General features: G+C 37.9%; 1 protein-coding gene across 1 annotated transcript in view; it reads right to left on the minus strand.

Annotated features, from left to right (window-relative positions):
- Positions 1–670: 670 nt before the first annotated feature.
- LOC143553897 (receptor like protein kinase S.2-like) overlaps positions 671–22310 on the minus strand; it is a 32255-nt gene continuing 10615 nt past the window's right edge. The window contains exons 2-6 of the mRNA XM_077043783.1: positions 20066–20992; positions 18555–19598; positions 17321–18217; positions 16956–17111; positions 671–1031 (exon numbers count right to left, since the gene is read on the minus strand). Coding sequence (XP_076899898.1) covers positions 882–1031; positions 16956–17111; positions 17321–18217; positions 18555–19598; positions 20066–20698 — 2880 coding nt within the window. The 5' untranslated portion in view covers positions 20699–20992 and the 3' untranslated portion in view covers positions 671–881. The remainder of the gene's footprint in view (positions 1032–16955; positions 17112–17320; positions 18218–18554; positions 19599–20065; positions 20993–22310) is intronic.

Genomic DNA, 22310 nt, shown 5'->3' on the forward strand with positions numbered 1-22310 from the left:
TCAGAATGGCGTACTATGAACATGATAGCGATTGGAGTGGTTTCGGCACTCCCAGAATCGCCCCATTGTCATCCCCAAGACGGTTGTAATAGGAGATCCCTGATTAGGGTTCGAGAATTATAATATATAGGTTGATTGTTATTACAGTTGAAAATCAAGTCCCTCGCCTGTCGCAAGGGATTTCCTTGGGTGCACTCGCATGCCACTAAGACAAAATAGTTGGATCTTTCATTTCCAAGATTTGGGTCCCTCGCGTGTCTCGAGGGACATTGCTCACATAGCTCGCATGCTAAGAGGGGAGAAAACCATATATTTGGATTTCTCACGTCGATAAACCCAAAATTCATATATTATGTGTCCCTTAACTCATTTTGTAGCTTTATACTTCTGTACACTTTTCTATCAACCTTTCTTGTTCAGTTTTAGCCCAATTTCTTGTTAGTTATTCAAGATGAAATAGTGATGCCTGTGTTCTTTAGGTGTTCGACTGATCTATTGATTTATGGTGTTTGGTTTACTATCGTAATTGTCTTGATTGAAATCACTGCCTTGAATTGTTTGATCATCGCCGTAAATTGTCACCGGAAGAGCTTCTGAAAGGAACCAAGCTCTAAAGAAAAGAAAGACATAGTGAATATTTACTAACTTTAGCTGGTTCACTCTATCCGTTTTGATCGTTACAAATAAAAGTTGATAAAGGACCTAACTAACTAAGTAGCTAGTTGACACTTCTAGTCCTTACAAATACAACAATTACAGAATACACCATTGATTTATTAGAATTATAACTTGACATTTTAAGTCCCTGTAGTTTCTTTGTAACACAACTGATCCAATCAAATATGCCTGCCTTATAATTGGTGGCGTCACAGTGTCACACTCTATGGCGCGTAATCTTCCCCATTTGGATTTGAGTGAGAACATTCACCTTCTGGCTGTGAATAGTAATCTTCATTATCTGGCGCCGACAGATAATCTTCATCATCTGACTGTTCGAGATCCCAAATTGTATGTTTGGTGACGTGAGTTATCTATTAAAAAGACTTTGATTATTAGTAATCCATATGTGGTGGTAGGATAAAATAAATTGTCCCACATTGTTGAACGTTCATTAGTCATTTCTTTTGGAATAAACGGCACGTCATGTGAGTAATTAAGGACACATGAACTTGTAGATATTAGCCTCTCATCGTAAGAAAGGACATTATATGACGATACGGAAAATACCATCACATGTCACTTACAATTAAACGGGTGCTCACACGATGCAGCGGAAAACACATAATTTGATAATCACGTAATAGATTTATGATCATTTATTGTTTTATTTGAAACCATGAAATCGTTTGTTGAAATATGTAGGTTAACAATTCCTATTTAAAACTCCATTTATTATCGAAATACAAACCAAATCGGAACCAAATCGTTGGTAATGATTCAGTTTGGTTGGTTTCAATTTTCAAGGGTCCGGTTTCAGTTTTCAACGATAAAATACCATTACTAACGATGTGGCTCACAGTTCAATTAAAAACCATCAAAAGCGGATCACAAACACATATACATAAAATGTTATTTTAATAACTTAAACAAACTATGACAATACCATACTCAAATTTTAGAGAATACATAATGTTGACTCCTATATTATATCTAGTATAGATAAAATGTAGAAAGAAAATAGAAAGTATGAAATAAGAACGGAAGTAGATATGACTATAAGAGGATTTTTATAACATGACTATAACATGAATAACACAGGAAAATGGTGACTTCCATGGATTTCTCTTAATGAAAAGTAGTTAATGTATTAGCATTGACACTGAGAATCTCTAAACACAAAATTGTGTTCGATCTTGAGTTCTATAGTTGAGAGTCTCTTGTATCAAACATTTATGCATACAGTGGCGTAGCTACCCAAGTGGGTAAGGGTTCGCCCAAACCCACTCCATTTTCGGTTTTACTTAAAGCGTATAGTTCTTATTAATGAACGAAGCCATTCTTTTTCTTCGACGATTAAACCCATTCTTTTTTGACGATCAAACTCGTTAACATTTGGACCCACTGAAATTAAGTAGAGATGAATATGTGTGTTGGTTTGTTTGCTCACCTGGTTTGGTCATAGCTTGGAAAACGGAAGAAATGAAAAACTGAAATGGATATGAAAGGTTTAAGTGTTTTTTTTTATTAATGTGGGAAAGTCAAAGATTGTTATTAACTTCAAAACCGATTTGTTTTCTCTTTTCTAATTTTTCATTGCTATTGAAGGTTAGAATCATAAAACAGTTACTTGCATCTTTATATTTTATATTTTCTCTAATATATAAGTATAAATAAAATGTTTTATGTTATCAATGGATTATTGTTTCTTGCATATTCCATTAAGTTATTTTTAGACTACGTCTAAGTTATTGTAATATAATTTATTTTTCATATTTAAATTTAATAACATCGAACGGTTCTTAAATCTGGTCAACCGGTGATCTGTATCAAGAATGAATTGATAAAGGAAACACAAACGAGCACACAATACTTAGGGTAAACTCACGTATTATTATAATCAAGAAATTAGCACAAAACTTGAATACAATAATCTCTCTCACTCATACAATAACCCTAACATGACTATGTTTATATAGGGAGACCATAACTTGGTCAACAAGTAATTACCAAATATAAAAGCCAATTGCAACCCTATAAACCCATTACATCATTAATGAATTCCATAGGCTCAATAGGTTTAAACCCGGTCACCTACACATGACGGGCCGATATTGTTGGAAATTACCAACAATCACCCCCTAATTTCCGACTCGAAACTAGGAGATCTTCAACGCCGAGCAATCTTCTCATCTCGTCAAACTTGATTCTCGCAAGTGCTTTCGTAAGAATGTCAGCTCGTTGTTCCTTGCCACTAATGTACTCCATTGCTAACAATGTTGACTTTACATCCAAATGATGTAATTGTCATCCTTCAGTAGCTGCAATGGCAATGAGCATACGTACGATTTCAAGTCTCGCCACAGGAGCAAAAACCTCGTCAAAATCGACTCCGGGTTATTGCACATAACCCTTAGCCACGAGTCTTGCTTTATATTTATTAATCAAACCATCTGCATTTCTTTTCACCTTGAAAACCCACTTCAATCCGATAGCTTTAGCCCCTCTCGGTAACTCGGTCAACTTCCATGTGTCGTTTCATTTAATGGATTCGAGTTCCGTTTGCATAGCCTTTATCCACTCCGGTTTGGATTTTGCTTTACCAAAATTCCTCGGTTCACCTTCTTCTAATAAAATAAGTTCAATGTCCTCCAATTCCGAACATAGGGCATAATCATTGAACTTAACCGGTGTGATCGGAACATGTGTAGATCTTCTCAGGTTACTTTCAGGTTCATTTTGTACTGCTGTCGCTAGACAATATGCTGCTGGTGTCGCTAAACTGGATGTTGAGTTGATGGAATTAGCGACCAGTGTATCAGAATATGTCGCTAAGGGTGCTGATGGGCTGTCTGAATTAGCGACAGAAGCCGTCGCTGATGCTCTTGTTGAATTTGGCGACAAAGCTGATTTTCGTCGCTAATGTTGTTGCTTCCCATAGGCTCGGTTACAACTTGCCAAACTCCGGTATCAATAACCCCATTCCAATCAACCGAAAATAAACCTGGTGCAAGCTCCGTTTCTTCATTGGTTTGAACCGAATTAGACCAAACCCACGTCTTCTTCTCGTCAAAAACCACATCACGAGCAATCACAATCTCCTGGGTCTTCGGATCGAACAACCGATAAGCTTTGGACCCGGTCTCGACTCCGATATGCACTAAAATCCTTGAACGATCGTCAAGTTTTTTCAAGTGAGTGCCCACTATCTTTGCATACGCCACACAACCGAATACTTTTAGATGAGCAATGTTCGGTTTCTTTTGTTTTAACATCTTGTATGGCGTCTTCTCCTTTAAGGAACGAGTAGGAATCCGATTCTCGATGTACTTTGCATGTCGGATTGCCTTACCGCATAAGTAATTCGGAACACCCATTGCTTTTAACATACTCCGTGTCATCTCCAATAAGGTTCGGTTCTGTCTTTCAACCACCCCGTTTTGTTGAGGTGTGTATGGTACCGTTAGATGTGTTTGAATGCCTTCCATGTTAGAAAACTAGTTGAACTCATGTGAGGTAAACTCACCACCTCGATCGGTACGAAACGTCTTGATCTTTTTCCAAACATCACTTTCAACCAATTCCTTAAACTTCTTAAAAACTTCAAACGGCGCATCTTTAGCCTTCAACAAATGCGTCCAAACAAATCGTGAGTAATCATCAATTAAAACAAAAATGTACCTGTTACCCGCTATTGTTGAAGGGGTAATCGGACCACACAGATCACTGTGCACAAGTTCTAAGGCTCAAGTTGCCCTAAATGCCGCCGAATTAGGAAAGGATTGCCTCGTTTGCTTCCCGACCAGACAAGATTCACATAACTTGTTTTCATAGGTAACGCCACGCATCCCTTCAACCATCTTCCTCTTAGCCATTAGCTTGATTGACTCGAAGTTCAAGTGACCAAGCATAGCATGCCACAACCAACTTGTTTTGTAACATCACGTAAATTTTGGGCCAAAAATGTCAACTTTTCAAAGTCAAGGGACCGATTCTGCCAATTTCTAAACTCCAGGGACCAAAACATAAATTCTGATTTTCCTGACTTATCGCGGTACGCGATGGGTCAGAGGAGACACCCATCGCGTACCGCGATAGGGTAGTCTGACACATGTGACACGTGTGCCACGTGGCACACGGTGGCAACGCCTATCGCCACGTGTCACCACGTGGCAACACGTCCGCCACGTGTAGCGGCGCCTGCCACGTGTCGACACGTGGCAGGTTTAGGCTCTGACTCAGCAGACCTACATCGCGGTACGCGATAGGTCTTCCAAGTGATCCATCGCTTATCGCGATGGGGTCCAAAATTTGGCTATAAATAGGCAGCCACGGGATTGAGCCCCTCACACCTCAATTACACATACATACTCTCTCTCTAGCTTTCTCTCACTACCTCGAACTACGTGCCACTAATCTACCTCGATAAACGTGCCCCGAAACCTCTTTTTTCGTGCCCGTTACCTCGATTTCCGTGCCACTCCCCGACATTCCGAACAAGAAGGAAGTGTTGTCCGACGACCCGGTGATCTCCTCGAAGTGCGTGCCAAAAGTGTGAACGTCTCGAATGGCGTGCCAAGTGTGGAAGGAAGTATTGATCAAGTAAAAGTTGATAAGCGAGCGGCGTCAAAGTGCTGCCCAAGTATCTAGGGCACTTCTAAGCCTAAACAAGGTAGGCATAATGCCCGACCAAAATAATATTAAAATATTATAAAGGCTTAATGCCTAAGTCGGAATTATACTCGATGAATATTAAAGAGAAACGAAAATAACAAAGAAAAGAAGGAAAAGAATATATATATATATATATATATATATATATATATATATATATTATATATATAATATATAATTATTCTTTGTTATAGAATATATTATGTAAGTATTATTAATATACTTAAATAAAAGAAATACATTTTTAAAGAAGAAGAAACCTCGGGTTTTGAAATATAAACTAAAGGTTTATAAAGATTACTTTTTAACTAAAGGTTTTAAAGTAAAAAAAAAGAAATAATGAACTAAAGGTTCATCGAGATAATAAGACTAAAGGTCTTAAGCCGGATAGTGTATCCGACTAATGAATGTTATACTCGTACTATATGTGCGAGATAGCGAAGAAATACTAACGGACGGTGTTGGAAGCTGATCCCATTGAAAAGGTGAATACGCCCAACTTTACAAACATGTTTCAAAAGAGTCAAACGTGTTATATGAAAAAGGGTTTACATGAGACTATGTGTCTCTAAAAACATTAAAAATAAGAGTATAAGCCAGCCCTCAGGATATGGTATACGTTTGTCTGGATCCTTACATATGTGGAACGCGGTGGGCACATCGCACCACGCTTGGTCACGACCTCCAGCCACGATGGGCCGGACCTAAGTTACTTCTGAGTGAGGAATGGCCATGTGTATATTTATGGTACCTAAGTTATGTCATAAACGCTGCGGTGTTTCGCTGAGGTGATCTCAAGCAGAGACTCGAGTTTATAATGATTGTTTTAACTTGATTATTCATAAGCCAAGATGGGTCGAGACTTATGTGGTCTCGAGGGATGATTAAGTAAAGAAAATATTTTTAGCGTCAGCATATTCACCAGCATTCGTTGCTGACGTATTTTATTAACATGTTGCAGGTAATCAGGAATAGAGCTTGAAAGACGAAGAAGCTCAAGAATCCGATGGCTCGGATAATTTTGTGTAAATATAAAATATGGTGGTTTTGTAAAAACATATAAACAAGTAAACTTAAAACGAGACTTTCGTCTCGTCTTTTGTATTGTAAATATTTTAATAACGATCCTTTGTTTTTATAAAGTCTTCCGCTTAAACCCGCAACTCTGATTTATTTACAAACATGGTACCAACTATGGTTCACACTCCTAGGCCTAGAATGGGGGTGTGACAGGTTGGTATCAGAGCCATCGATCTTAGCGAATTGGGTATCATAAAACAATACCCAAGCTTCGATTCAAGCGTAGGAAATATTTACTTGTTTTTGTGAATAGGGATAAGATTGGTTGGTAACCTTTTCTTTTCCATCTCTTCAATCTAAACCACCTATCAAGATGTCTTACGAGAAGTTAATGGAATATTATGATAAGGAAGTAAGAAGAGCAAGGAAGTACTATAAGTTTCCACAAGGAATCATGAGCAAGAATTACTTTGAATCATTCTTCAACGAGGAACACAACCAAAACTCCAATCCAAGTCCAATCTACCACCTAGACAACACCCCACATGAAGTGTACCAAGCACCGAGACATTCAAGTTATCACCCAACAAGTCTATCGATGTACCAACCGTCCGAGATCCCGACTTATCAACCATCCGAAGAACCACAACATTACCCGACCGGATATTTGCAAAATCCTCATCCTTCGTATGCTTTCCTCTCAAATATCCCAATTAAGGAGGAACCAAAGTCTTCTTCATCATCCGACTGGATGCAATGTCATTCCGACCAACGAAGGTGGTATACCGGCACTCCAACTACGGATACTGCTAATTCCCGTATCAACAAGGAAGGACCCTCTCACAAACCCAAGATGAGAGTTACAATGCCATATGAGAAGATCCACATACCGGCAATGACCGAAGAAGAACTTGAAAAAGAACCGGAGGAGGAACCGGAGGAAGAAACTGAACCTAAGGAAGAGACAGTTCCTGAGAAAGAAGAATTCCCCGACAATCCAAATGAAGTAACCACACCGGAAGAAGAGAAACACTCCACCCCAAGCTATGGTTCTGTTGATCCATACATGAAATTTCTCCATGAACTCAAGGGTAAGGCATCATCAAGTTTCCCACCTTACCAAGGCAAGATTCCGTCATTTGAAGAATAGGCAAAAGAAATTCAAGAACAAAATGAGGCTGCCAATGCTTTCTTCAATTACCAATCTGATGAAACGGCAACTTCATACCCTGATCCCAAGAACCACAACGATATTGTGATGATGGGTTACCGCGACCCACCTCCAAGATGCGGGTATCCTACGGACATACCGCAGTCCCAGGAGGAGCATTTGGATCGAGCCTTGCAAGAAACAGATGAGTTGAAAAAGAAGATTGATGCTGATGGAAAGAAGAAAAATAAGATGGGAGACAAACTTCTTCGCAAATGCAACAAACTTACCAAAGTTGTGAAGAAGATTATGAAAGATTGAGAAGATAGTGGCGTGTGTACAAGATGATGAAGTTTGTGTGTAATATAGATTGTATGATATGTATCATATGTAATTGTAAGGATAGGACCTTATATATCGTTGAAACGATATATAAGTAAGTTGTAAAATAATATACATATCATTTATGATATGTATATGATTGTGAAATAAATAAAACTTGTATAATAAGAAAAGAAATGTGTTAAATTTCAGATAAAAGAAAAGATTAAAAAGAATGTCTAGACAAAGTGATAATCGTGAGGCATCCCGAAAGGAAGCCGAGAAACGTGAAATAAAAGGGAAAGGTCCCGAGAAAGAACGAGAGGAACCAATTCCCGACAAGTATATGAATCAAATACAACAAATGATTAGAAAAACTGTTCAAGAAGAATCTGAAAATAGATCTCGTTCTAGACAAACAAAACATACTCAATCTGAAAATCCTTCCTGAAAATCTGTTTCTAAACCCCGTACTCGACCTTCACGTGAGGAAGAGAGTGAGCATGATTCAAACGACAATAAGGGTGTTAGAAAATAATTTAAGAAACTTAAGATAAGTGGATGCTCGTTCAAAGAATTTACGTACTACGGGCCAAAAGAATTTCACGGAGACAAAGGAGCCATCACCACGGTTAGGTGGCTCGAAGAGATGGAAACGATCGTCATTACAAGCAAATGTTCGGATGAGGAGAAGGTACAATACTCCGCCTTGATGTTCAAAGGCGAAGCGCTTGAGTGGTGGAACACGCTAGTAATGAGTAGAGGAAGGGAAGTAATGTACAAATTGACGTTGAATGAGTTTAAAGAGTTGGTGATGTCGAAGTTCTGTCCGATGCACGAGACAGATCAAATTCAAACAAATTTCTTGGCTCACAAGGTTATCGGAACAAACCTTCGTGAGTATAACACGAAATTCCACGAATATTGTCGTTTGGTACCCCATCTAGTCACACCCTAGTCTAGCAAAGTTACACGTTACATTTGGGGTTTGCCACGAGAAATTCGTGACATGGTGAGGTTACACCTACCACAAACCGCTGACTCCGCGATGGAGTTGGCTGGATATCTGATGGGCGGAATGATCCGCAACAAGGAGGAGGATAAGAAGGTTGTGCCAGCACATGATTCGAGGAAAGGCGGAGATACCCGCTTCAAGGGTATGGGAATCGACCAACGAAGGCCTGGTTCCAATCTTGGCATCCCTCAATGCAAAATTTGCAAGAAGTATCATAGAGGTAGATGCAACTTCGCCTCACGAGTCTGTGAATCATGTAATCGATCCGGCCACGCCACGGCCGATTGTTGGAAAAAGAAGATAACCTGCTACAACTGCAAAGAAATGGGGCATCTTAGCTTTGAGTGCCCTAAAAAAAACCCGCGATGGGTGGTGCGGGTAGTAGCAGTCAGAAGAACGAGCCCAAGAAGGGCAATGCAAGAATCTTCGTCCTTAATACGAAGAAGGCGACCGACACACCGGAAACAATCACCGGTACGTTTCTTGTTAACAACGCTTATGCTAGGGTCTTGTTTGATTCAGGTGCCAACTTAAGTTTTATAGATTATAAGTTTTGTAGTCTATTAAACGAACCTTTAATCAAACTCAATAAAACTCTAAGCGTCGAGACCGCTAATAGCGAAACTGTAAAAATTACCGAAGCCTTAGAAAATGGAACAATCTTTCTAGCGGGTTACGTTTTGCCTATTCATTTGTTACCCATGACTCTTGCCGGTTTTGATGTTGTATTGGGTATGGATTGGCTATCCGACAACCATGCTCGTATCCTTTGCAACAGCAAGACCGTTGGAACTTCAAGCCCCTGACAAACGTACTATACAAATTGAAGGGGATAAAGACGCAGGCCGAGTTACCCTAATCTCCATGATAAGGGCTAACAAATGTTTAAATCAAGGATGCTTAGCATTCATGGCCTACGTCACCGAAGAATCAAAACCTAAAGAAATCAAAGACGTTCCCATTGTTTCTGATTATGCCGATGTATTTCCCAGCGAACTCCCTATCGTGAAGTAGAATTTAGAATTGATCTAATTCCTGGAACTGCTCCGATCGCTAAAGCTCCATATCGCCTCGCACCAACTGAGATGAAGGAATTTAAGAAACAATTGGACGAACTTCTCGAGAAAGGCTTTATACGACCAAGTTCATTGCCATGGGGAGCGCCGATACTATTTGTTAAGAAGAAAGATGGATCCATGCGGATGTGTATTGACTACCAAGCACAAAGTCACAATCAAGAACCGTTATCCACTTCCACGTATCGATGACCTAATCGATCAGCTTCAAGGTGCTAGCTACTTTTCCAAAATCGATCTTCGTTCCGGCTATCACCAACTTAAAGTTCAATCCTAAGATATTCCGAAAACCCTCTTTTCGAAAAAGGCATGGACATTATAAGTTCACGGTCATGCCGTTTGGACTTACTAATGCGCCAGCCGCATTTATGGACATGATGAACCGTATCTGCAAACCTTACTTGGATAAATTCATTATTGTCTTCATCGACGACATACTTATTTACTTTAAGTCTAAGGATGGTCATGAAGTCCACCTTCGAACCCTACTTGAAATCCTTAGAACCGAGAAATTGTACGCCAAGTTCTCTAAATGCGAATTCTGGTTGCACGAAGTGCAATTTCTTGGTCACGTCATCAATTTCAATGGTGTTCAAGTAGATCCCGCTAAGATTGAAGCCATCTCGAAATGGGAGATCCCAAAGTCGCCAACCGAGATTCGAAGTTTCTTAGGTTTGGCCGGCTACTATCAAAGGTTTATTGAAAACTTCTCTCGAATCGTTGTTACCTTAACTTCGTTGACACGTAAAAATATCAAGTATGAATGGGGAGCAAAGCAACAAGAGGCGTTCGATGTACTTAAACAAAAGCTTACCCAAGCTCCTATACTGGCTTTGTAGAAGGTACCGAAGATTTCGTCGTCTTTAGTGATGCATCCCATTCTGGTTTGGGATGTGTGCTAATGCAACGAAAGAAAGTGATCGCTTATGCCTCTCGTCAACTCAAGGTACACGAAAAGAAATACACGACGCCCGATCTAGAGTTAGGCGCCATAATCTTTGCACTTAAGATATGGAGGCACTATCTCTATGGCGTAAGATTTATCGTGTACACCGATCATAAAATCCTAAAACACATCTTTGAGCAAAAAGAGCTTAATATGCGCCAAAGACGCTGGATGGAAACTCTTAATGACTATGACTGTGAGATCATTTATCATGAAGGCAAAACCAATGTTGTGGCCGACGCCTTAAGCCGTAAAGAGCGCGAAAAGCCAAAAAGAGTCTGAGCGTTAAGGCTAGAACTTCAAATCGATCTTATTGACCAAATCAAATCCGCTCAAGCTCAAGCAATAAACGAAAACAAGATCTCCGATGAAAAATGAAACGGCACCATTGACTCGCTTGTCAAAGGTGATGATGGTATCCTTAGAATGGGAAATCGGATTTGGGTACCGATCGTTGGAGACTTGCGCGAAAAGATCATGAACGAAGCCCATAAGTCCAAGTATACAATGCACCCCGGTAGTGACAAAATGTATCAAAGTCTTAAATCGAACTACTGGTGGAACGGAATGAAAAAGGACATCGTTTCGCACGTTGCGAAATGTCTTACTTGCTTGAAAGTCAAGGCTGAACATCAAAAGCCTTCGGGATTGCTCCAGCAACCCGAACTTCCCGTGTGGAAGTGGGAGTTAATAACCATGGATTTTATAACCAAACTCCCAAAGAAGACTCGACAACATAACGCTATATGGGTGATTGTGGACCGTTTAACTAAGTCCGCACATTTCATACCTATCAATGAGTCGTATTCAATGGATAAATTAGCGCGTATTTATGTGAACAACATCGTTGCTTTGCATGGAGTACCGCCATCTATAATTTCTGATCGAGACAGCTGTTTCACGTCCCACTTTTGGAAAAGCTTCCAACAAGAACTCGGTACAAAGTTAAACCTTAGCACCGCCTATCATCCACAAACTGATGGGCAAAGCGAAAGGACTATCAAAACGTTGGAAGATATGCTCCGCGCTTGCGTGATTGACTTAGGTGGAAGTTGGGACGACCACTTACCCCTAATGGAATTTTCGTATAACAATAGCTATCACCCGAGTATTCAAGCCGCACCATTCGAGGCGTTATATGGTCGTAAATGTAGAACGCCCGTGTGCTGGTCTGAAACCGGAGATAATCAATTGTCTAGACCCGAAGTAGTCCAAGAGACCACCGATAAAGTTCTTCAAATCCACGAACGACTTAAGACGGCACGTGATCGCCAAAAGAGTTACGCCGATGTCCGTCGTAAGCCGTTAGAGTTTAGTGTCGATGACAAAGTTTTTTTGAAAGTCTCGCCGTGGAAAGGCGTAGTCCGATTCGGCAAGAAAGGCAAACTAAGTCCTCGATTCGTTGGACCCTTCAAGGTACTCGAACGAATTGGTACCGTCGCATACCGCTTGCGACTACCCGAGGAAATGCAAGGGATACACGACGTATTCCATGTTTCAAATCTAAGAAAGTGTCTAGCCGATGAATCTCTTTCAATGCCCCTAAAAGACGTAGAAATCAATGAAAATTTAAAATTTGTAGAACATCCCATCCAAATCGAAGATTCAAAATTTAAGAAAATTAAAAGACGAACGTTGAAAATCGTGAAAGTAAGATGGGATTCCCGAAGAGGACCCGAGTACACATAAGAACTCGAGTCCGAGATGAAAAAGAAATACCCCCACTTGTTCTCGTAAGCAATCTTGAGGACGAGATTTATTTCAAGGTGGGGAGGATGTAACATAACGTAAATTTTGGGCCAAAAATGTCAACTTTTCAAAGTCAAGGGACCGATTCTGCCAATTTCTAAACTCCAGGGACCAAAACATAAATTCTGATTTTCCTGACTTATCGCGGTACGCGATGGTGGCAACGCCTATCGCCACGTGTAGCGGCGCCTGCCAGTGGCAGGTCTAGGCTCTGACTCAGCAGACCTACATCGCGGTACACGATAGGTCTGCTAAGTGACCCATCGCGTATCGCGATGGGGTGCAAAATTTGGCTATAAATAGGCAGCCACGGGATTGAGCCCCTCACACCTCAATTACACATACATACTCTCTCTCTAGCTTTCTCTCACTACCTCGAACTACGTGCCCTGAAACCTCGTTTTCCGTGCCCGTTACCTCGATTTCTGTGCCACTCCCCGACATTCCCAACAAGAAGGAAGTGTTGTCCGACGACCTGGTGAAAGGCGTGCCAAAAGTGTGGACGTCTCGAAAGGCGTGCCAAGTATGGAAGGAAGTATTGATCAAGTAAAAGTTGATAAGCGAGCGGCGTCGAAGTGCTGTCCAAGTATCTAGGGCACTTCTAAGCCTAAACAAGGTAGGCATAATGCCCGACCAAAATAATATTAAAATATTATAAAGGCTTAATGCCTAAGTCGGAATTATACTCGATGAATATAAAAGAGAAACGAAAATAACAAAGAAAAGAAGGAAAATAAAATATATATATATGAGTATATATATAAATATATAATTATTCTTTGTTATAGAATATATTATTTAAGTATTATGAATATATTTAAATAAAAGAAATACGTTTCTTAAAGAAGAAGAAACGTCGGGTTTTGAAATATAAACTAAAGGTTTATAAAGATTACTTTTTAACTAAAGGTTTTAAAGTAAAAAAAAAAAAAGAAATAATGAACTAAAGGTTCATCGAGATGATAAGATTAAAGGTCTTAAGCCGGATAGTGTATCCGACTAATGAATGTTATACTCGTACTATAGGTGCGAGATATCGAAGAAAGACTAACGGACGGTGTTGGAAGCCGATCACATTGAAAAGGTGAATACGCCCCACTTTACAAACATGTTTTCATAAGAGTCAAACGTGTTATATGAAAAAGGGTTTACATGAGACTATGTGTCTCTAAAAACATTATTAATAAGAGTATAAGCCAGCCCTCAGGCTATGGTATACGTTTGTCAGGATCCTTACATATGTGGAACGCGATGGGCACATCGCACCACGCTTGGTCACTACCTCCAGCCACGATGGGCCGGACCTAAGTTACGTCCGAGTGGGGAATGGCCATGTGTATATTTATGATACCTAAGTTATGTCATAAACGCTACGGTGTTTCGCTGAGGTGATCTCAAGCAAAGACTCGAGTTTATAATGATTGTTTTAACTTGATTATTCCTAAGCCAAGATGGGTCGAGACCAATGTGGTCTCGAGGGATGATTAAGTAAAGAAAATATTTTTAGCGTCAGCATATTCACCAGCATTCGTTGCTGACGTATTTTATTAACATTTTGCAGGTAATCAGGAATAGAGTTTGAAAGATGTAGAAGCTCAAGAATCCGATGGCTCGGATAATTTTGTGTAAATATAAAATATGGTGGTTTTGTAAAAACATATAAACAAGTAAACTTAAAACGAGAATTTCGTCTCGTCTTTTGTATTGTAAATATTTTAATAACGATCCTTTGTTTTTATAAAGTCTTCCGCTTAAACCCGCAACTCTGATTTATTTAAAAACATGGTACCAACTATGGTTCACACTCCTAGGCCTAGAATGGGGGTGTGACATGTTTCTTCAATTCGGTTAAGTAAACTAACCAGTTTGCCAATCTTTAATTGTATCCGGTATAGCCGATTAGGGTAACGAGTCACCTTCATCAATAACATATCTTGCCCATCATGCATTGTAAGGTAGTTATCTTTTATATGAATATCACACCCGTGTTTCGAGGCTTGACCGAGACTAATAATATTGCTTCGAAGACTCGGTATAAAATAAACATCCGTAAGTAAACGATGTTCACCACTTTTAGCCTCAAATAAAATCGACTCTTTACCGCTTATATCAACATAAGAGTCATCCCCAAACTTAACCTTTCCCATGACACGATTGTTAAGGTCAGAAAAGAAAGATTTATTACCCGTCATGTGGTTACTTGCGCCGTTATCCAAGTACCATTCATCAACATCTTTAGACTCGTAGTTTCCTGGTATAACATTCTTTTCATTCAAGAACACCGTTTCTTGAACATACTACATCATAAACAAAGCAGGATCCCTTGTCTCGGATGCTTCAGCTAGCTTTGCTTCACCGTTAACTTTCTGTTTTCGGTTGGGACACTTATGGACAAAGTGTCCAAACTCATCACATCGATAACAATGAACCTTTGAGAGGTCCCCCGGGTTTTGCCCTTATGCTCACGGTTTTCCCGGTTCATGGCGTTTTTTTGATGACCGCGGTTTTGACCCGACTCGTGACCACCATGTCCTCGCCCTCCTCTACGTCCATGACCTCCACGAGTGGAATCACGATCATTGTACCGACTACTTGAGGATTCAGACCTTTGAAACATAAGCTTACATTGGGTTTTGGAATGCACGTCTTCTTCCCGAATCCGCTCATTGTATGCTTTTAAACGTCACACCACGTCTTCAAACCCAACAGTTTTGAGATCCAGAGTTTGTTCAAGAGAGGCAAAAATTTGAATAAACTTACTTCGGGGTAGACTTGAAAGGAACTTCTTGACCATCTTAGTTTCCTCGATCATCTCTCCTAAACTCGCCGCCTTCGACGGCGTACACGAGAGTTTCACCTGAAACTCATCAATGGTCCCCGTTTCTTTCATCCTCATACTATTAAACTCATTCATGAGAGTTTTCAATCTTGCCTCTTTAACTCGATTAGCCCCCAGATTACGCGTCTTAATCGCGTTCCAAATCTCCTTGGCCGAATCAAGATTACCCACTTGCATGATTGTTGCTTCTGGGATAGACTGATAAATCAACGCTATCGCGATATTGTTTTTATCCTCATCGGTTGCACCCGGTTCAATGGTATCCCAAACCTTATGCACGTTCAAGAGTACCTTCATTTCAATAGCCCATATCGTGTAATTGGTAGAGGTAAGCATGGGACTTTGGAACGCATTCGGGTTCCCACTCCCACTTGTACCACTCGTCTTCACTGTGTCTTTATCACCCATCGTTCTTCGTCAAAATCAAACCGCAAAGACAAATTGATCAAGTTTTATTCAGCCAAGAAAACAAAAAAGAATTAACCACTTGTTATTCTTTTTTTTTTCCGTGTATCCTGACTTCAAGATTTAAGAACAAAAAACCAAATTTTGTTATTAATTTTCTTTTCTTCACTCCTTGTCGGCAAACACTAATAAGTTCTTTTGACTTCAATTTTACCAAACGACCAATCAGAATATTCTCTTTGCATTAAAATTCAAACTTACTCTTCTTGCAAAATCGATTTCTTGGCAGCGGTGATATTGAGTTGAATCACGACTTCAATCAACTAACACGAATACCTTAACCGGCTCTTGATACCAATTCAAGAACGAATTGATAACGGAAACCCAAACAAGCACACAATATTTAGAGTAAACTCACGTATTATTATAATCAAGAAACTAGCACAAAACTTGAATACAATAATCTCTTTCACTCATACAATAACCCTAACGTGACTATGTATATATAGGGAGACCCTAACTTGGTCAACAAGTAATTACCAAAGATAAAAGCCTAATTGCAACCCCATAAACCCATTACATCATTAATAAATTCCATAGGCCCAATATGTCCAACCTGGTCACCTACACGTGACGGGCCGATATTGTTGGAAATTACCAACACTGTAACACGATCAGTTTGATGTTCGGTCTGATTAAGAAATATTGATTATATGTTTATGTGTAAATTGTAATGTGTTGGGATTTGATATTAAGTTAACAAATTAACTTAATTTTGAGTTGAAGTTGTGCATTTATGGTTTATTGCTAAAATTTTAGAAAAATACGACTAAGCCGACCCAAAAACTTTTACTCCAACCTAAAAACTTTGAAATTGTACATTTTGGGATAATGATTTGTGACCCAACCCGAAAACTTTGACGCCAGATGGTAATAAACCCAACCACCGAAAATATCAAACCCACTTAAAAAAATTTATGGCTCCGCCACTGTATGCGTATAAATAAAAACAAGTGAAATAATAAAAACAAACCTAGCGTAATGATCAATATTTAAAAGTAGGAAATATCTGTAGAAAACTGTTAGGAGAATGAAAGAAGTACCGGTTTGTCAGCTTTAAGAAGGATTCCCTTAGAGAGTATGTCGTAGATATCCTTTTTGCCACGCATGGTCGAGTAAATCTCATTAGACTTTGAAAACTGATGAAGTATATCTTTGTAGGCTCTGCGCAGTTTTCCTTTTCGTATTTCATAATCCTCCTGAATATTAATTAAAGAATCAAAACTATATTATATCGCATGACACGTAGAAAGTATAAAATCGCATTTTTACTCCCATTCTAATACTTGATTTGTTTTACAATATGAAAAAGAAAATAGAGCAAAAAAAAAGGTTTAGATTGTACATGCTTTTCTGTCTATTCGTTCGTGAAAACGAAGACTGTTGTGTAGTTCCTGAGAAAACATACCTGAAATTCCAAAGCCTTTTGAAGTTGTACTACAACATCAGCCGCTGAGGGTCGTTTTTTTCTCTCTTCATGTAAGCATTGTACCGCAATCCTTTGAAATGCAGTAAATGAGTTCCCTACAATTTGATCCTTTATGCCCTCAAACACTATCTCTTCAAGTTGTGCTTCTTGACAGTAATGTTTAGCCAAATCTCCTAAAAACTGACTATGATCTCCAAAGTCCTCTGGACAGGCCACTCTCCCACATAGGATTTCAAATAAAATCACACCTAGTGAGTATATATCAGATTCTTTGGTTAAGAATTTTGTTTCCCAATACAATGGGTCACAATAGCCGGGTGTACCTGCAAAATCATTAATTACATACTCAATCTCCTTATTTGTTGTATATGTTAAGGCATGCTCAAAACCACAAACTTTTGCTTTCCAATCCTTGGTTAGTAGAATGATGGAACTTTTTATGTCTCTATGTATCTCCACATCTTGTCCTACTTGACCTCCATGAATGAACTTCAACCCGTTTGCAATATCGATACATATTTTAAGTCGTTTGATCCATGTAAATCTGTTATCATTCAAAAACATGTCAAGACTTCCCATTGAAGCGTTCTCATAAACAATAATCCTTTCATCCATTTCTTTACAATAGCCGACAAGACTGATGATATTCTCTTGTCTATATTTGAAAAGAACTTCAAACTCTTTCAAAAAACCATCTTCTTGACCAAATCTATTAAACCTCTTGACAACAACTTCCTTATGGCTATTATTGTATTGAACTTTTCCATTGTAAAACATCCCATATTCTCCTATCATAATGCAGTTGGAATCACTGAAGTTTCCCACGCCCATTTTTATGTCTTCAAGTGAAATTCTGAGGGATATCAACCGATTTTCCTGTGTGTAATAAACATCAAATTTGAAAGTATGTTAATTGTAATACTATGTCCGAAAATAGAAAATGAACAGAAGTACCTACATACATTTAAGTTACACAATGATCCATATACAATTGTTCATTAAGAAATATATAAACCACAAACTTTTGTTTTGGAATATAGTTCACAAATAAAAATACCTATATATTTAATATACACAACTTATCAGATGAAAATCTAAGAATTTTTAGGTATGGAAATACTAAGATCATAATGAATGAGCAGATGCACTCACAGCAATGGCCCTAATTAATGGTTTTGGTTAGCAAGACCATACTTTTAAAACGTTCACTTACTTGAAAGCATAATGCTTTGTTAAGTTCCTTGATGACCACTTCAATTGTTGGACGCTCGGCTTGAGTTTTAGCCCCACATTGATATGCAATTCTTGAAAACACATTCAAAGAATTATGATCAGGTCTTAGTTTTAGCGTTAAACCGAGTTCATAAGCTTCGTCATCCATTGTATTCGGATCTAACATATCTTTAATTAGTGTTCCCATTTCGAAGTGTTTTCTTGCAATGGGTGCAAGCCCCCTCTTTTTCTGCTTCATGTAAATTGGATCATAGGCCACCTTCCCTGTGAATATCTCAAACAAAACTACTCCAAAAGAGTAGATATCTGATGCTCTTTTTAAGCTACCTGTCCTATCATATTCAGGGTCCAGGTACACGGATGTTCCTGCCACAATATTTGTATTAATGGTGCTTGCCTGATGATTCATAGGAAACAGTTTAGAGAGCCCAAAGTCAGCAATTTTGGCCTCCCAATTCTTACCCAGCACAATATTGGCACTTTTAATATCTCGGTGTATTATTTTTCGTTTCTCATCCATGTTTGTGTGCAGGTAATTCAATCCTTGTGCAATATCAATGCACATCTTCAAACGTTGCGCCCACGTGAGATTAACCTTCTTATCCGTGCTTTCCAAATAATTATCCAAACTTCCGTTAGAAGCGTACTCGTAGACAAGAAGCATTTCACTACCTTCAACACAACATCCACAAAGAGACACTATGTTAGGATGCTCACATCTACTGAGCACATCAAGTTCGACAAGGAACACTTCTTTTTCTTGATTATCTTCTCTACTGAAGATGCGCTTTATAGCTACTGTGTAGGGGGGTTTAGCGTATTCATCTTTATTCTGTACTTTCATGGCCAACGAACTTCTAATATCGTGATGATTGAGTTCTGCCTTGTATACTGCACCATATGCACCTGACCCAATATTATATTTTTCATCAAAATTATTTGTGGCCATTCGTATAACCTCAAGTGGAATCTTTAATCTTTCTGGAACCTGAAGTGTATCTTTGTAGTTTCTTTGCAACGCCTCCTGTATTAGTTAAAGAGTTATAAGCTCTATTTAAATGCATCACACGTCTAAATTTCAAAAACTGTTTTTATTACTATTTTATAGGTCGATTCATTTTATGTTTTATAAAATATAATGGAACGAAAAATGGGTTTCAAAGTGATTATCTTCCTCATTTGTTAGAAGTAAACTTTCTTTGATTATGTTCCATAAAAAAGGCCTATTTTTTAGAGATCATGATATACCTGCACCACCGGCACCATTTGATGTCACACCATCAAACGGTTGTTCACAAAACAATCTGTAGGCCATTTTAACAAAAGAAGTCGAACTTTGAAAATTAATTGCCAGAATGGCTGTCTAAACCAGACGACCGTTCTAATCATTCGAGGTCGACCTTTGAAATGGTTTGTGTATTGATGGCACCGTTGTTCAATACTAGTTAAAATTGCAGATACTTTTCTATTTTGCAATGCCACTAAACTTACTTGAAACTCCAAAGCTTTTTGAAGTTCTAGTACCACATCACCAGCTATGGGCCGTTGTTCTCTCTCTTTATGTAAGCATTGAAATGCAATCCTTTGAAATGTTGCTAACGATTGCTGCTCAATTTGCTCCTTTATGCCCTCAAACACTATATCATTTAGTCTTGCTACTTGAAACTTATATTTAACCAAAACATCTAAAAATTGACTGCGGTCTCTGAAGTCCTTTGGACATGCCAATCTCCCGCACAAGATTTCAAATAAAATCACACCAAATGAGTAAATATCGGATTCTTTGGTTATGATGTGTGTTTCCCAATACAATGGGTCACAATAGCCAGGAGAGCCTTCAGTATCATTGATGATATACTCAATCTCCTTATTTGTGTGATAAGTTAAGGCATGCTCAAAACCACAAATTTTTGCTTTCCAGTCCTTGGTTAGTAAAATGTTGGAACTTTTTAAGTTTCGATGTATCACCACATCTAGTCCTACACCACCTTCATGAAGGAACTTCAATCCATTTGCAATATCAATGCATATGTTAAGTCTTTTGGTCCATGAAAGACTAATATCCTTCAAATACCTATTGAGATTTCCCTTGGTATGCTCATAAACAATGATTTTTTCCTCCATTTCTTTACAATAGCCCACAAGATTAATGATATTCTCTTGTTTATACTTGAAAAGAACTTCAAACTCTTTCAAAAACCCATGTTCCCATGAAAACTTAATATCATTTAAATACCTGTCGAGACTAAATCGCTTTACAACAACTTTCTTATGTCTATCAATGTTGTACTGAATGTTTCTTTTGAGTTCTCCTTTGTACAATGCACCGTATCCACCTGACCCAATACGATATGTTTCATCAAAATTCTTTGTGGCCAAATGAATAACCTCAAGTGGAATCCTCAAATTTTCTTGTACCTGTAATATTTTTGGAGAAAAAAAGAGTGTTGGTGATCTATAGATGAAAATGTAATCAAAATTATGAAATTTTGTCTACTTTGTTGATATATGCGAAGGTGTGTTCACTAAATATCTATTATCATTATACTTATGCGAAGGTGTGTTCACTAAATATCTATTATCATTATACTTAATAGCCTGTTTATTTAATAGTTAGAAATTATGTGTATTCAGGGATACATATTTAATAGGGTTGAGTTATTCTAAAAAAATGTTAAAAAAATAAGATTGGTGAGAAATCATTATTGATTGTCATGTGTCAAGCGCGTAACAAAGGCGAAATTGTATTTGGAAAAAACACATATTTTCTATTTGGCTCATCATTTAAAATGTCTATAATTTTTTCTTACGACATTTAAAAAGAATCACCATAATAACACGCCTTTTTATCTTTAATATTAGTATGACTTTATTTTATAAAAAAAAGTCATCGTGTCTTTCAGTTTGTCATTGTCATTGTGTCTTTATGCTTACCATTGTGAGTGTGTTTGTGTGTGGGTTTTTTTTTTTTTTCAAAAATGCTAGTATTTGAAAAATATAATAGTGAAATAACACCATTGTGTAATCTAATATACAAATATAATGATAAAATAACAATAAGTTTATATAATACATAAAACACATGGATGAATACATTTTACACACTAACCAAAAACGTAAAACACAACGGTGAATACATATTACATGATCACCCGAAACTTAAAACACAATGGTAAATACATAATACACAATCACCTAAACATAATACACAATAAACGTAAAACATAATGACTAAAATGCAATAATGAATAGAAATACACAATGACACAACACACAAAATGATGAACAAAAATAAATTATTACGAAAAAAACAACAAACATAAAAAAACATAATTTTTGTTTCAAAATTAATCTTTAATATGAATACTAATTAAAAAATACAATTTATAACACGATGTATCAAAAACTTAATTAAAAAAAAACACAATGATCAACCAATAACACAATTAGTGTATATTAACCCACTGAATGTTTTTAATTTTTTATAGCAATATGATACTCATATTAAAAATAAAAAAATGCTTTTTATTATGGTATTTCTTTAAAAAAAATTGTCGTATAAAAAAGTTATAGGCGTTCTAAAATAATAGTTGAATTGACATGTGTCTTACATGTAGAAAGAGCAAATCAACAAATATTTATTATTCCATTTATGTCATTTCCATTATTTTTTCTTTTAAATTAATAAGAACCATTCAAATTTAAAATTAACAGACTAGATTGATTTTTAGAATAA

This window comes from Bidens hawaiensis, unplaced genomic scaffold (assembly GCF_021521415.1).
Source record: "Bidens hawaiensis isolate Kalapana, Puna unplaced genomic scaffold, B.hawaiensis_p1.1 tig00017415_1, whole genome shotgun sequence".
Classification (NCBI taxonomy): Eukaryota; Viridiplantae; Streptophyta; class Magnoliopsida; order Asterales; family Asteraceae; genus Bidens; species Bidens hawaiensis.